Source organism: Labrus bergylta, chromosome 4 (assembly GCF_963930695.1).
Source record: "Labrus bergylta chromosome 4, fLabBer1.1, whole genome shotgun sequence".
NCBI classification, from domain to species: Eukaryota; Metazoa; Chordata; class Actinopteri; order Labriformes; family Labridae; genus Labrus; species Labrus bergylta.
Genome location: NC_089198.1, coordinates 32,306,452 through 32,321,939, shown reverse-complemented (window position 1 = coordinate 32,321,939; position 15,488 = coordinate 32,306,452). Strand labels below are relative to the sequence as shown.

Below are 15,488 nucleotides of genomic sequence, written 5' to 3'. Positions count from 1 at the left end.
CTTTCATCCTCACGCCAAGAGCAATCACCATCTCCGTGGAAACGGCTGGTCATGTGACCTGCACCTGTTCCTCTGGCTGGTCGCCACACGCTGGAGCCATCTGGCCTCACACACACACACACACACACACACACACACACACACACCTACACTTGGCTGCCTTCTCCCCTCTCTTCCTCCTAGTTTCTTCATGGCCCCACTTCTCTCCGTCTCTCTCATTTCTTTCCCCAACTGTTTCTCCATTTCTCCGCTCCTTGCCTTTACTTTTTTTTTTTATCTCTACAAATCTACTCTAACAATCACTTTTTCTATTTTTGCACACTTTGTTTATTCCTTGCAAAATGCTTAGCTACTCGTCTGAATCAACATCTATCAGATTAAATTCCAATCAAGGTCACTTTCTCAATCCTAAACAACTTTGCTGTGTATACACGTCTTCTGTGTAGGAGTATCACACTTCATCTTTACATTCATTTCAAAGCACATGGCTGTGAGCATATTCGTGATATGAGAAGTGTACTAAAGGAAAGCATGGCTAAAAGGTGTTTTCACTCTTTGCAATGATATTTTTATCTCAATGTTAACAGTTGGACTTCATCTTTATGGTGGAATGAACTTCCAAACTCCATTGGATCTGCAGAGTCCCTCTGCACCTTTAAGAAAAAGCTAAAGACCCAGCTCTTTCATGAATACCTACTCTTACTGGTTATTAACATGCTATCTAATGCAGTTTTATGGCCTGTTGATGATAATATATAACAGTTCATCACAATAAACTCAAGTGTCCAGGTTATCCCCGTCCAGGTGAACACATGAGCAGCCCCCCTATCCCTCCACTGCTGTATATTTATGGGAATATAACCCAGCAGTCACACATGCTGGCCAGCTGTGGTGCACTTTTTGTGTGTGTGTGGGAAAGAAGAGCAGAGAGGCTTCTTCAGTGTTTGTGGAGCTGGATAAAGAGCAGAGGAGTCCCTGATAAAAGGAAAATATGCCTAGTCTGTTATTCGCAGATTGAAATTCAGAATAGATAGCTAGTCTTAAGAAAATACTCATTACATACAGCATCAACGAGGAAATGCTATCAAATTGTATTGCTTTATGTGGCTAACGTTAGCAGTGCTACCACGGCCAGCCTTCAGTCCTCCTGAATCAGTGTCCACATCCCTGTGCTAAATTTGGTTTCCTGCTGCTCTGGTCAACATGCTAGTATCACCTGGCACAGCCTACAAACAACTTCATCTGGATTTTACTACTAAACTATTCTTCTCCTACAAGATCTGTTCCCTGTGCTTGTTTAAATCCAGGTAGTTTTTACATCTGGGTTGTAACCTCCTGTTTTTTAAACAATTAAATTGGCCCCAATTAATCTGAGGTTAGCAGATAGCTAGCTTGATCCAACTGCATAAAAAAAAGGTGTAAGAGTATGTTCTTTATACTCAGATCTCCATTGAAGGGGTAAAATGAGAAAGCATAAATTATATTAAATAATTTCTAATTTATTGCGTCTATTGTGAAAGCTTATGTTGCCATAACAATGAAATGGCAATAAATAGTGCAGCCCTACAGTGCAGTATAAATTGCAGAAGGGAAGAATAATGAGTAAAGGACAAAAACATGGAAAGGGTGGGGTTAAGGGACACCTGCTGATGTGATGAGTCATACCACTGAACCCCCATGCACACACTTGACCCATGGCAACAGAAACCAACAACAGCGAACAGAGGGCGACAAGCACACACACACAGACACACACATCTTCTGTGCATGTTGAAAAAGTGCTGTATTTGCACACACGTCTGCAGACAAAGCAAGGTGCCTGCATGCATGTCTGACTTCTTTGTGTGTATTGCAAACAAATCACCCGTACATACACACATACACATAAGCACACTGAGGGAAGGGTGTGGCAGCTGAGAGCCGGGGTTATTTATAGATGTACTTCCTCTGAGGGAGGTAGACAGAGAGGGAGTGTAAAGCAAGAGAGCAAAGGAAAAGACAGAGGGGACACAAGGTCAAAGGAGAAAAGTGAGCCGAGTGGACGAGTACACCACCTGATTCTCTCTTGACTGCTCACACGTGCACATGTACACACCTCCGCTGAAAAATAAAAGTGCTGAATGCATCTAAGATTTTCTGTTGTCTTGATAATGCTCAAGTCTGCTTGCAGAAAACATTCTTGCCCTGGAGTTTTATGAAACCCTTTAAAAAGTGGTCAAACTCCAAGAATCACAACTTTGTCCTTGTTGGAAACTGAAACTTTGGCACTGTCCACATTAATATGTTTTCATTATAACAGGATGTTAGCTGTGCTTGTTTACAACCGGGCAGTAGAGCCAGAGGAGAAGCCCCATTGGCCGGGGCTACAACCAGTCTACAGCACCAACTAATCAACTGGTGGGGGTCGGCCGCCTTACAGTTTGACTAAAACATTTGACTGGCATCGAGGGTCAACATGTAGAAATTATATTAATTTGTTCAATGGACATGAAAGAAATAGTGATGGCCTTTAATTGTTAGCTAGTTGAAGACATTCCCACACTAGACAAGTGTTTGTTTTAGGGGATAAGGTGATAGTGTGATCATAACAAATCAGAGAAGGAAACATGATTGAAAAGAAGCCTGTTAGTAGCAAAAAGGTGTCCCATATTTCCAGATTTATATCAAATGCATCTCCTGAGTTTCAAACTTTAATAGTGTCAGAATGGCCATTAGCATTGGCTTTGTGAAATAAAACTGGACAAGTGCTTTATTCTTTAATTAACATTAGGCCCCAATATGAAATACAAATACTTAAAGAAGTCAGATCTGGAAATATAGCACAAAGGAATCTTTTCTCCAATCAAACGAAAGAATAAAATGCATTTAATTTCTAAATGACTAAAACCAAGGGCCAGATCAAGAATGACAGACAAACTTTCTGACTTTGAAAAGTGAAATGAAACATGACTAACGTAGGTTTGATCTTCATGTATCCTATAAAACTAAATGTTAAAAAAAAGTCCAAACATGGGAGCACTTAAAGTAACGGGACAAAATGGGGCAGTGGAAGAAAAACAAATACCTCAATCCCCAGAAAGAGACCGAAAGGAAGAGGAAGGAGGTGGGCCGGTGCAAAAAGAAAAGATGAAAGGATGCACTCTTCTTTGGCAGGAAGAATAGGGAGGGAGGGTAAAGAAGAAGAAGCAAGCAAGAAAGAAGACATTTGGGTGATTGCAGCAATCCACCATTTTAGAGTAGCAGTGAATGGCCAGCAGCCATTATTATGCTAAATTAACATGGAGCTCCAGGCGGCCACTCAAGATGGAGGAAAGCTATAACAAATAAGAGCTAGTTTACCAACTCACAAACATCACACTCAGAGGGTCCACAATGCCCCCCCACTTCCCCACCCCCCAAATTTACTCCATCATAACACTCACATCACATACACAGTCGGGCTGCTGAGTGGTCAGTAACATGGCCCCTTCATCATTATAATTAGGCGCCATTTTCTGCCACAAAGATTACCAACAAACCCTCCCCCAATGCATGCATACACACAGAAATGGCCGGCCCCATCATTCCCTCCCACAGCCCCTTGCCCATATCCCCGCCCCTGACTCTATTCCAGTGGCTGATAAACCACACACACCTCCCCCATTGCTGACCCCTGCCTGCTGCTTTGGCCCTCCCTCTTCCTTGAGATAAAAGGGTCCAGGGTTGTGTGGGTGGGGGCAGGGAAAGACAGAGAGATGGGAGCTGACACATTCCTCAGTCTGATCGAGTTTCCACCTTCACAATACCCCACCTCTGACTGTTTCATACACATGCTCACAACCCTTCATGCCCCATGCACAGATTCTCTTTCTCTCTCCCTCTGTTCTGGCAGGGAGGAAGAGAGAAAGTATCCACATCAGGAGAGTGTGAGTTTAGACTCAAGATGATAGAGGGGAAAGTTGTTGTCTCAGAAGTTTGGAGGGAGACGTACATACATACAAGAGGGGGTGAGCCATTATAAGAACACAGCAGGAAATATTCTGGAAAATTCACTACAAACAATCAGGAGGGGGTGATGACATGTACATCGTGCAGCTGACAAACAACCATAGACTGTGTGCAATCGACTACTGCCATCTCAATGCCTGTAATGAAACTGCTTCATTATGTTTTCTGTTCACCAGTTCTTCAGTTTTTTTGTTGATGTAGTGAACATGTCAAACTACACAGCATTAATATGAAGATAAAGATTCTTATTACAGCTCTAGGCTCCGTTGTGTCATCTGTAATGTCTATCATGTCATGCCTTGCCACCTGAGATCCCCCCCCCCCCCCTCGTCCTGTCCAACAAGGATTACCTCCCACTGTGAGATGCATGTGTGAACAAGCAAATTTTACTAAAAAGCCCCGTTTCCACCAAGCAGTCCGGTTTGGTTCAGTCGAGTTTTGGTACGGTAAACCCTGGACTTGTTTGCATTTCCACAGCCAACTGTACCCTTATTTGGTAAGCGGAGTGTAAGCCAGATGGAGATAGCCGTATCAGCCATGTAATAGTGTGACATCATAGCAGCTCAATACAGTGTAGCCCACTATTCATTAAGTTCAACATTCAAGAAGAACAAGGAAACAGTAAACAAGGGACCCTTTAGGGTCAGATCAGTACCCTTGGCAACCCTACAGAAGGGTACCAAAAAGTAGGACGGTACAGATCACTTACTTTGGTACCATTCCCAACTTATGACGGTGGAAACGCCAATAAATGGATACCATACCGAACCGGACCGCTTGGTGGAAACAGGGCTCAAGGGACTGGTTGGATAAAATCCAGATAAAGTCAGGGTGAAAGATTCAGATGTTTGCATTCACACATGAAGCTGAGCCCAACAATTTTGGGATATTTTCAGCTTTGTGCACATGTGAAAAGGCCATGAATCACACTCCTTCACTTCTCCCTGGTTAACCACAAGAGAGATGTATCCAGTGTGTCTCAGTAAGTTTCATTAAAATGTCACAGGTTAACTTATTTGACACATTAAGCTCACTTCCTTCACCAGAACTCAGAAACAACCAAACACAGTGACTAATGCAAGGCTGCGCTTACCTGGTTTTCTTGGGTGCCTTTGTCTTAGGAGTCACGCTCTTGGGTTTCTTCTCCTTGGGCTCCTTAGGCTCCTTAGGCTCTTTGGGGGTCTTGGGTGTTTTGGGCGTCTTCTGAGTTTTGGGCTCTTTGGGCTCCTTGCCCTCTGCCTTCTCCTTTGGTTTCTTTTTGCGCTTTTTCTTTTCCTCCACCTGTGGTGAACATCCATCTGTATTTCCTATGCCAGAAACCTGTTCACTCGCATCACTTCCTGTTGCAGGAAATTCTGACTTGACTTCCTCTCCTAACTCCTTTTTCTCTGCCTCTCCCTCCTCTCTGTCCACCACTTTCGCTTTCTTCTTCCTCTTCTTTTTTGGCTTGGTCTCCTGGTTGGGCTGCTCTGTGCTGATAGGCTGGCCGGGGGCGCCAGTGCCGACTGTCGCCCTGTCAGGAACCATCATTGAGGCATCTCCTGACGGGTCAGTTGGGGAATGCTGGGGGGGAGGGAAGAAAGTTTTCAGATTTCAGTTTGTAGGCCACATTAAGTTTTGACAAAACAAAAAATGACCACCAAAAATAAATATAAACACTCTTTAAATAAAAACAATATTCACTTGGCTTCCCGAAGGGAAGATGGCAACTGAATTGTTAAAAAGGTGTTTCCAGGAGATTTTCTGTTACTTATCTTCAGCTTTATCATTTAATCTGGTTAACTTTTTAAATTTATAGATTCAATGTTTTTGGGAAATGTTTTGTCCAAATACCACAAAATATATAATTTACTCAAAAAATATCAACTTGGAGAATGTGGTTGCAGGAAAGATTTTGCATTTTGCTTAAATAATGTAACCTTTTGTTCTATTATCCGTCAAGCTCCCAATCTATTCATCGTTTGCTCTAAATTAGATCACATCAGATGTTGATCAGTCAGCGCACAACACTGGTTTAGGCATGCTAGCCCGTCAATCATAAGCACTACATTTCCTGCAGGGTAGGGGTTGAATTTGTCAGCAATGGCAGACTTCAGAGCAGAGGTGGGAGGGATTTCTATCCATCCCTCCATGTGCATCCCCTACCACCTCCCTCTGCTCAACTCCCTGTAGCTTCTGTTTCCTCCCTCCCCTGCCTTCCCCTGCAGCAGGCTTACCTCGCTTTACCAACTGCCTGATACCCAATTCGTCTTTCCTTTCTCGCTGTTCTGAAGGCTAAATCCTGTCTCCTGCTTCCTTCTCTCTCAACCTCCTCAGCCTTATTGCTACCAAGTAAGATTTCTGTGACAGGCAACTGGTTACCAGCTGTTGGGAGCCTCTCCAGCTGCCTCTCCTCCCTCTACCTCTCTTCCATCCCTCCATCCCTCCCTCCCCCTCACTCTCCATCTCTCTCTCTCTCTCTCCAGCTGCTCAGGGTCCCAGTAGCAGATGGGAAATCAGGCATCATGACACGAATAAATTATCTCCATACTTCAAAAAGATGCAGCAAGGGAGTGAGAATGTGTGTGTGTCATACGAAAACTGAGAGTACGCCTTAGAGAGTCAGTGTATGTGCATGTGTAGCACACGTGCACTTTTGTGTGTTTCAAAGTGTGTAAATGAGGTGTTTGTGTGTGTATGAGCATCAGCAAGTTTATAGCAAAATGCCAAGGCAGCAGCTCCCCTCTGTGTGCACACACACTTAGCATAAGCAGGCCGTGTTGATGTGAAAGAGCAAGAGTTGGGGTACTTTCACTGAAAGTCCACTTTCATCAGGAGAATACTAATGTCTACACACGCACACAAAACTACTGCAAGGTCACACATAACACAAACCACTGTACACACACACCTGCCGACACACACGTTAACTGAGCCATTTAGACACACAAATAGCAGCGAGAGAGAGGGGGGTGGGGGGGTGCTGAGGGGTGGAGTGCCAAGAGATAAATCTGTCTTCCTGCCAAGATTCTGGGATAATCAATCACACAAATGACAATGTAGAGACACACAGTGTATGCACAAACAACAACACACACATCCACCTAAAATCCCTCTTCAGGTTTGGTGTTCTGCAAACAGGAGTTAGCTCGCTGGTGCTTAGATCTGTGCTAGTTTGGTCAAGATCTCCATCAGAATAGACAATTCCTTGCTCTCTACTGTACCACCATGAGCTCCCAAACAGGTTGTAATGCTATCAAAGATAACTGAAGTTAATGAAAAGATCCATAAGGAAATCTATGAATCACTCACGGCTATTGAACGCCTGCATGGCTAATATGACATCCTGAGAAGATGAGAAGTGTTGAGTTTCATCTCTCAGCTGACGGAGGAGAGAGATGGTGGAGAGAATTAGAGGAGAGAGGTGAGTGAAGGGGGGGTTAGGGAAGATAAAAGGGAGGGGCGCACAGCTGGAAGAAGAGTGAGATGGATGAGAAAATCAAAATCTAATGCACATAAACACGTATGGCTTCCAAAACACCTTCAACTTCCAGCTAGCCAAAATGTGGTAGATAACCATCACAGAGTTGTCAGCAGGTTACACTGATACCAGTCACACTTTGTAATCGTGAGGAAGATTCAAACTATGCCAAACTTGTTAGACCTGACTCTGGTCTGGGTGTGAGTTTAGCCCCCCCCATCAAACTCTGGCACTGGACCCACACCTGGAAACCATGATTCTTTAAAAATACTGATCAGATAAGGATCATATTCCTTTCATGATTATGAAACCATGACTTTCAGCCCCTTAAACATTTATTAACCATATTGCCAGTAAACACAAAATCCCTTTAGCACAGTAATTCTACTTTTCTTTAAAATGACAGTTAGGGTGTCAGGGCAGCTGCTCAGTCCGTAGGGACTTGGGATGAGAACCAGAGGGTCGTCGGCTAAAGTCTGAGTCGAACCAAAGAATGGAATTTGGTTTGGTTGCTGGAGAGTTGCCGGCTTACACCCGGAGCACTGCCGAGGTGCTGTTGGGCAAGGCACATAACCCCATACACTCTGAAATATCAACACCATTTTCTGAGTTAAAATTTGTATAAAACTCACTTAATATTCTTAAAAGACTGGACTGTCTTCATATTTGTTCAACTGATCCTCATGACATCAGCACATGCAAGAAATCAAAACCTCAAACTATGGCAAGACTTGTTTTTACTTTACTAAGTCAATTCTCACACTGAAACATTAAATGGATTTTTAAAAATGTCCTTTTCTCTTCTTACAATATCTTAATCACAATGACCCTTGCACATGTTGCTTGTATATGTCGTTTTTTCAACTTCCAAGCGGGAGTCTAAGGCCTTAAACTGCTGCCAATCAGAGGGAGCAGCAGTGGTTGAGTGAAAAAGAAAGTGAAATAAGCAAAGACCAGCTAATGAAAAGAAAGTTATAAACGAAAGAAATACAATTTATTAAGACCTAATAAACACATCTACAGCTCCACACAAACCTGCAAGATGGCACTAGACTTTGTTTCTATGCAGCTTCATCTGCCCCCATGTGCACCCTTTGTTGGACCTGCAGCCATCACACTGCCTCGCCACAGACCATTCAAATTCACAGGTTGGCAAATTGCAGCCAAACATTGCGGCCGTGACAGACCCGACAGAGAACACAGGAGAGAGATAGAAGCAGTGCCCTGATGTCACTGTGTTTCCTTTAGTCCTAACCTGCAAATGTTTCACACACAAAAATGTTCCAAACACAGCGACATAAGAAAAACCTAAAAAGACAGAAAGAGGCCATTGTCTGTGCAGACGATTCAATTGCATTATAAATGAGATGCAAGATATTAATACATTTTCTGTATTAATAATTGTATGGCAAATTTTTGTATGTTTACCTTGTATTTTTCCTGGTGTCGTATTTAAAAGACAATAGTTATAAATATGTTTCACCTTAGGCTATTTTGAATGTTTGACCACACTTAGTCATCATAGTGCACATCAGCCTATTGGTATATATCTATATATATGGATGTGCCCCCCCCACGGTTCAAGAATTATCACCTGAGGAAGGCCTTTTGGTGGAATTAAAGCACAGCTTCTTCACTTTCCTCTACAATCCAACATTGAAAGATGAACCACCAACAAACAGGAGAGAAGCATCTACTTGAATCTGTAGAGCCTTAGCAAACTGGATGGTATAGCAGCTCTGACAGCGTGAATGAGCGGGGGAGGGGCAAGACAGGCATGTTATATGTCATCTAGAGTGCTGCACGCCAACAGTGTGTGCATGTGTGTGTGTGATTTAGAATAAAGGTCACAGCACAGCACTCTGCCTGAGCTGTGACCTTGAGCTGCTGATGAAGGCACGAGTGTGTGTGTGTCTGTGTGTGTTAGTGTGTGTGTGTGTAATAACCATGCTTAGTGAGCAGATGGAGCTTAGACTACCAGACATACAGTCATCATGACTGACTGACCAGCTTGGAGTGTGTGTGTGTCTTTCCAACAAGAGCATCATGAGAGATATAGAATATTCCCATCTTGCGATACAGACACCAACACTACTCTGAGTACTCCTCTAGCTAGGCTATCCTATTTCCCTGAGCACATTCGCCATCCCCATTGCAGACCACACCATCTCAAGCGACACTAGCAGCATGTGTGTGTGTTAGTGTGTGTAATGTTGGGACTTGCTGGGCCCACAGCTAGAGCCGGGGAGGCGCACATGCAGCTCACCCAGGCGAAGAGCAGGGCTCACCAGTCAACCTGGCATCTAGGTCAGGAGTGCTGGATAAATTAAGTGTGACGGCTGAAATGTCAACCACAAAATGCAGCTACACCAGCTTGGTGATGGGTTGGGGGGGGGGGGGAGTGAGCACGAAAGGAGACGACGGTAGAAGGGAAAAATGGTAGTAGCCCGGTTAGTGTGTCTATGGCCACAGGGCTGTTAGTGTGTGAATGGGTCAGTGGAGAAAGGGGGCTTTGAGCAACAAAACAAGCTAATGGAAGCTAGGGGCACGTGACAAACTGAGTGACGACAGTGTGAACTCACACACACAAACATGGATGTTACCACTGCTTACTTCTTAGTCAACCTAACCCTGCTCCCCAACCCTAAGCTCGAGATCCAGGACTCCCTCTCGACATCTTTTGTCTGTTTTCCCACTTTCTTTCCTCCAAGTCATTTCCCCTCCCCCAATCTCTCAATCTTGCAGTTTTTTTCCATCTCCCTGTATCCCTCTTCTCAAACTACCTGTCTCTCTGCACATGTGTCTACACAGCACTAACTTAAGAGATGACACTCCTGAAATGGATAGGACAGACAGACAGACAGGAAGACAGACAAGCGGAACGAGCGGAAAGAGAGGAGACGGGGAGGAGGGAGAGACAGGAAGGGAGGTTTCCTCTACAGACGAGGGGTGGGGGGGTATGAGGGAGCAAGAGGGAGGAGAGATTATGCTGGTGGCGCCTCTATGTGCGCACACGTGTGTGTGTGTGTGTGTGTGTGTGTGTGTGTGTGTGTGTGTGTGTGTGTGTGTATGGCACACATGTCGCAGGATATGCAGCTCACAGGAAACAAACAGCTGCAAAAATCCACCTCCACCCCCCAACAGACACACACAAACATACAGGAACACAACCACACAAGGCACAGTTGAAAGAAGACACAAAAGAGAAAAAACACACAGTGATACACACACACCAAAAGCCCCAGTGAACCAGTGCCCGGCGCACTGCTGTGTTCTCAAATGTCATGAACACACACTGCACACTTCCCTTCCACTCCAAACACACACATTCTCCCACCCACATGAAAAATAAACATTCACATGAAATACACCCACACATGAAAACAAATGCACATAGACCTGATCTCTCACACACACACACACACACACACACCCCCCCCCCCCCCCCCCCCCCCCCGACCAACCATCTGCTGGAGTGAGACTCACCTGTACATGAGGCACTTTCTGTGGGGTAAGAGGGGGTGAGGAGAGCTGATGGGACGCAGGAGGTGGAGGTGCCCACGTGTGAGAAGCCTGGTTGGGGGCAGGGGGCGCACTCTGCAGATGTTGAGCGTGGGGGGGCAGGTGTGTGTGTTGATTCTGAGCAGGAGGTGCTAAGGCCTGGTTTGGGGCGGGGACTCCATGTTGACCAACAGAAGGAGCCTGGAAACCCATGGGATTGGACTGAAGGGTCTGTCCATTTCGCGAGGCCTGCTGCTGGGCCTGGAGAACACGCTGGTCTCCCCCCTGGTTGATTGGAGCTTCTAGAGGTCCTAGGGTTAGAGAGAGGTTGGAGAGTGGAGCAACGTCACTGGCTGCATGAATGTATGTCCATTACACACAGTCTATTACTAATACAGAGAAATTGAGCAGATTGCTTTTTTTTTTTTAATGGTTTTGATAAGTAAACCCATCAGAGTGTTTGTAGAAGAGACAAGTCTTTGTTTTTCATAGGACTACATTAATTGGAATATAGAAACTTCTGAGTTACTATAATAATTCAATTAGGTAGGTTTTTTCTTCTTTTTCTTAAATATCATTTGGTACTGCTAGGCTTGAGCAATAAAACAATAATTATTGTGCATGGTGTAATGGAAACACAGCCGAAATGCGATATGAGACAGATTGAAAACGCAGAGACTACCAGCTCAGAGCAAGGAGAAAACATCGACGACAAGAAAGGCCGCTCAACTTTGTTTTTTGTCGGACTGTAAATATCCAAAATATCTTCAGAGTAATATACTCTTTAAACTGTGTCGAGGACAAGAGCAGCTGAAACGGGCAACACCACAAACCTTTTCCACCAACTGAAACTATATCACCCGTATCACGCCGAAAACAAGAAATGACCAAACGTCCCAAACGAGTGTTGGTGGAGCCTCAGCAAACACCAGGCCAGGAAGGGTTACTGCCCAGCAGCAAACTGTAACATCAGCGTATTCACCATGCACTTTATTTGATTGTGAAATGTTCCTCTGTTTAAGTCGAGTCTGTCATGTTCTGATAATAAAGATTTGTTAAACCACATTAACCATCTTTCACTCACAAGCAAAAATCAGCCTTAATTATGATAATTATCGAGAGATGACATTTTTTATCTTGATAAGGTTTTTAGTCATATTGCCGAGGTTTGGGTACTGCATACAAAACGTGTAGCCACCATTCTTTCAAACTTTGTTTATAGGACAACAGTACGGCATTTCAGCGTTTGCCATCCTGTTTTTTTTTTAAAGCACAAGAAGTGATCATATGTGGTCAAGAGGATGGATATGACTTGATCTATCCTGTGTGACAGGTCAACATGCAGGCAGCTGTCTAAATATTAAATGGACAGTAATTTACATAAAGATCATCATGCAGTACTGAGGAAGAACTGAAATGAGCAATTGAGAGCATACACTTTTTAGTATAATCTTTACAAAGGTAAGCAGATCAGCTGTGAGCTGGAATCTTTCCTAGATGATTGGTGTTAAAATATGAATCTCCATGTCCAACCGTACTAGAAGATTTAAATTGTGTAGTTGGTGTCAGATGTTATGCATCACCAAGGCTACAAAATGAACATGTTAGTTGTACTAAACAGATATGTTAAGTAAAACTAAGGTCTTCACTTATTTCAGTGACTGAACATTCATTAATTAGGATCTTTAATAGTCACATTAAATACTTTAAAGCTCTATATGTGAGATTATCATATCAATCATTTATTGCCTGGAAAAGGCATCATTGAGTAGAATCAACTAGCTTACCTTGTTGTAGCTGTAGTTGAGGCCTGATTGGAGCCAGTTGTGAGCCTCTCTGTTGCCCTATGCCAGGAAACATCTGCCCTGCATTGGGGGGCAAGTTGTGTGGCTGCTGGTGTTGGGGGTGTGGGGCAGTTAGAGGAGTTTGGGGAGGTCTCTGTGGATGGGGAATAGCACTGGTTTGAGACTGCAGGGAAGTGTAGCCTGCAACCTCTTGGGTTCCAGCGAGTCCTGCACTGGGAGGTCTGCCCTGCTGGGGAGAAGGTGTTGGGGTTCCCAAAACCTGCATGGGGGAAATGGATGAGGGAGAGGGGTAGGATCCCTGAGCTGGGGGTGCAAGATGAGGCTGGTTTTGGGGCTGTGGCAGATTCTGGGGGTGGTTAAGGGGGTGCATAGGCTGGCCCTGCTGCCCTGCTTGCTGTTGCATTTGAGCAGGGTGGGTCTGATGGGGTGGTGGTCCAGGGGGGTATCGTTGACCCTGTTGCCCAGCTGCTGGAGCAGATCCCTGGTTAAACCTCTGGTTGAGCTGCCCTGGTCCCATGGCCTGGCTTGTGTTCACATTGACATTAGCATTAGCACCCTGGCCCATCCCAGGTCCCATGTTTCCATACTGGGCCTGATAGCCAGGGTACTGGCCACCCCCAAATCCACCCATACTCTGTTGATGCTGGTGGGGGTGTGGGGGCTGTCGGGAGGGGGACTGTGGATATCGGGGTGTGTGGCCAATAGGATAGCCCTGGGGCTGTGGCTGTGGCTGGGGATTTCTCATCTGGCCCCCACCAATTCCAACATGTCCCAGGTAGTGAGATGGGTCCTGAGCAGGGGGGGGTGCAATGCTCTGTGGAGGGTAGTGTTGGTTAATGCGAGGTGCATTGGGTGTAGATGGATTCTGCATCCCCCCATAGTTGCCTTGAGACATCTGGTATCCTCCCATCTGGTTGGGTCCGCCCCCTGATTGTGTCGGAGGCTGCTGATAAGCTGTTCTGCTCTGCTGCTGGGCCCAAACTCCAACCCCCCCACCTCCTCCACCAGCCTCGCCCGGGTACCCATGGTGCGGGTTACTAGAGTTAGCTGGGTTATTGTGGTAATGGGAAGCCATGCCATTCATCGCACTGTTCACATTTGGTGGCCCCTGGCTGGGACCATTCTGAGCTATCACACGTCCTCCTTGGGCACCAGGTTGATCATAGCCGGAATAGGGGCCATGGTCGTACATTTGACCCAATTTAGGCTGTCCTGGGCCGGGCCCTGCACCGTGGATCATTCCTTGGTGGTAACCCCTGTTTCCCTGGTGCTCGTGGTTTAGAGAGGGATTGGTCTGCTGGGCTAGAGGGTTGGACTGGCCAGGGGAAGGCTGCTGAGGGAAGCAGTCCCCTAAACCGTCTAAACCGTCCGAGAACAGCCCGGCATCTTCCCCAAATAAACTCAACATCCCTGGATCCGCCATGCCTCTGTGAGAGGGGGTTGGGGACAGTTGGAGGGGACTGGATAAAGGAAGATGTATTGTGCAGTGGAGAGCTAATCAAATAGCTGAAACATTGAAGATGCTACTCCATGGTCCTCAATGTTTCTGGAGAGAGAAAGGGAAGAGGGACATGGGAATTAATATTGGCAGGTACACAACACCATGACAGAATCTGGACAAATAAAATATAGTGAAACTGCTCTTTGATGACTTAGAATCTGAACACGTAACTTTCTACATTAAACAATTTAAGCAACCACTGGGTTAATTCAAAACAGCGTAAAGAGCCATATACCCCCGCCCCCTCCTCCCTTGAGTTGATGTGCACGCAGGTTGCTATGTTGCAGACATGGAAGCTTTAAAGTTTAGCCAGCTTTGCATCTCTCTTGAAACCTTTCTGCGTGCTTACATCTCACATATTTTTCCTAATTTTACAACATTTTTTCCAGTGGAGCTTATTAGAAAACTGCAGAGGCTTTTTAGGTCGGGTAGCAAATAACCAGTTTGCTTGCCAGCTTCCATCACTGCAACACCTGTTGGTTTGTGTGATAACTGGTGTCATGTCTGGTAAACCCAGGGGCGTCCAAAACGACCTTGTGTGGGTGCCTAAAAACTGCCTCTGGTCAAATCAAATACAGACCATTCCAGACTGGGACGGAAAAACTTAAGGAGGACAGAATGGCTGCTGCATTATTTTCAGAGAAGCTGTCACTTGAACATAGCATGTTTCCTTGATTTTTGATGATATAGTTAAGTCATTTTATGATTTAATCCAGTAGATAATTTACATATTGCTCCTTTAAGCTACCACACATGAAAAGGGTCATTAAGAAAGTTTACTCCTACTCCTAATAACATGCCAATGTAACCTACTGACATATGGTTACATGACTTAAATTAACTCTTTGGTTGATGAAAATGAAAAAAAAAACTAGTGTAGATAAACTATGACAGGTATTTCACATTGATCTAAAGTCTAGCATAGAGTCCAATGATAGAAAATAGGGGTCAGAAGTCAATTATAAAACTCAATACATTGTCACATGACACCAAGCAGAAGTTACCTTAAGACTGCTCAGATTGAGTTTTATGACCACCTTACAACTTTAGCAAAGCTCGCTGGTAAGGCCAGCATTAGGCGGACAAAAAAGTCTGTTTAAGTGCAGTCTTTTGGTGCAACTGCTTAACTTTCATGTTTGACTATTTTAAATCAGTTGTAATCATCCATTGAAAAATAAGCTTCACAGTCACATACCCCCAAAAGCACTGCGTCCAGACCCTCCCCCCTCTTTTT

The 15,488-nt window shown here is 44.8% G+C and overlaps 1 protein-coding gene across 1 annotated transcript in view; it reads right to left on the bottom strand.

Moving 5' to 3' along the window:
* The window catches only part of chd7 (chromodomain helicase DNA binding protein 7), a 66,198-nt gene that overhangs the window by 36,894 nt on the left and 13,816 nt on the right, over nucleotides 1–15,488 (bottom strand). The window contains exons 2-4 of the mRNA XM_020629090.3: nucleotides 12,736–14,299; nucleotides 10,934–11,259; nucleotides 5,081–5,550 (exon numbers count right to left, since the gene is read on the bottom strand). Coding sequence (XP_020484746.1) covers nucleotides 5,081–5,550; nucleotides 10,934–11,259; nucleotides 12,736–14,176 — 2,237 coding nt within the window. The 5' untranslated portion in view covers nucleotides 14,177–14,299. The remainder of the gene's footprint in view (nucleotides 1–5,080; nucleotides 5,551–10,933; nucleotides 11,260–12,735; nucleotides 14,300–15,488) is intronic.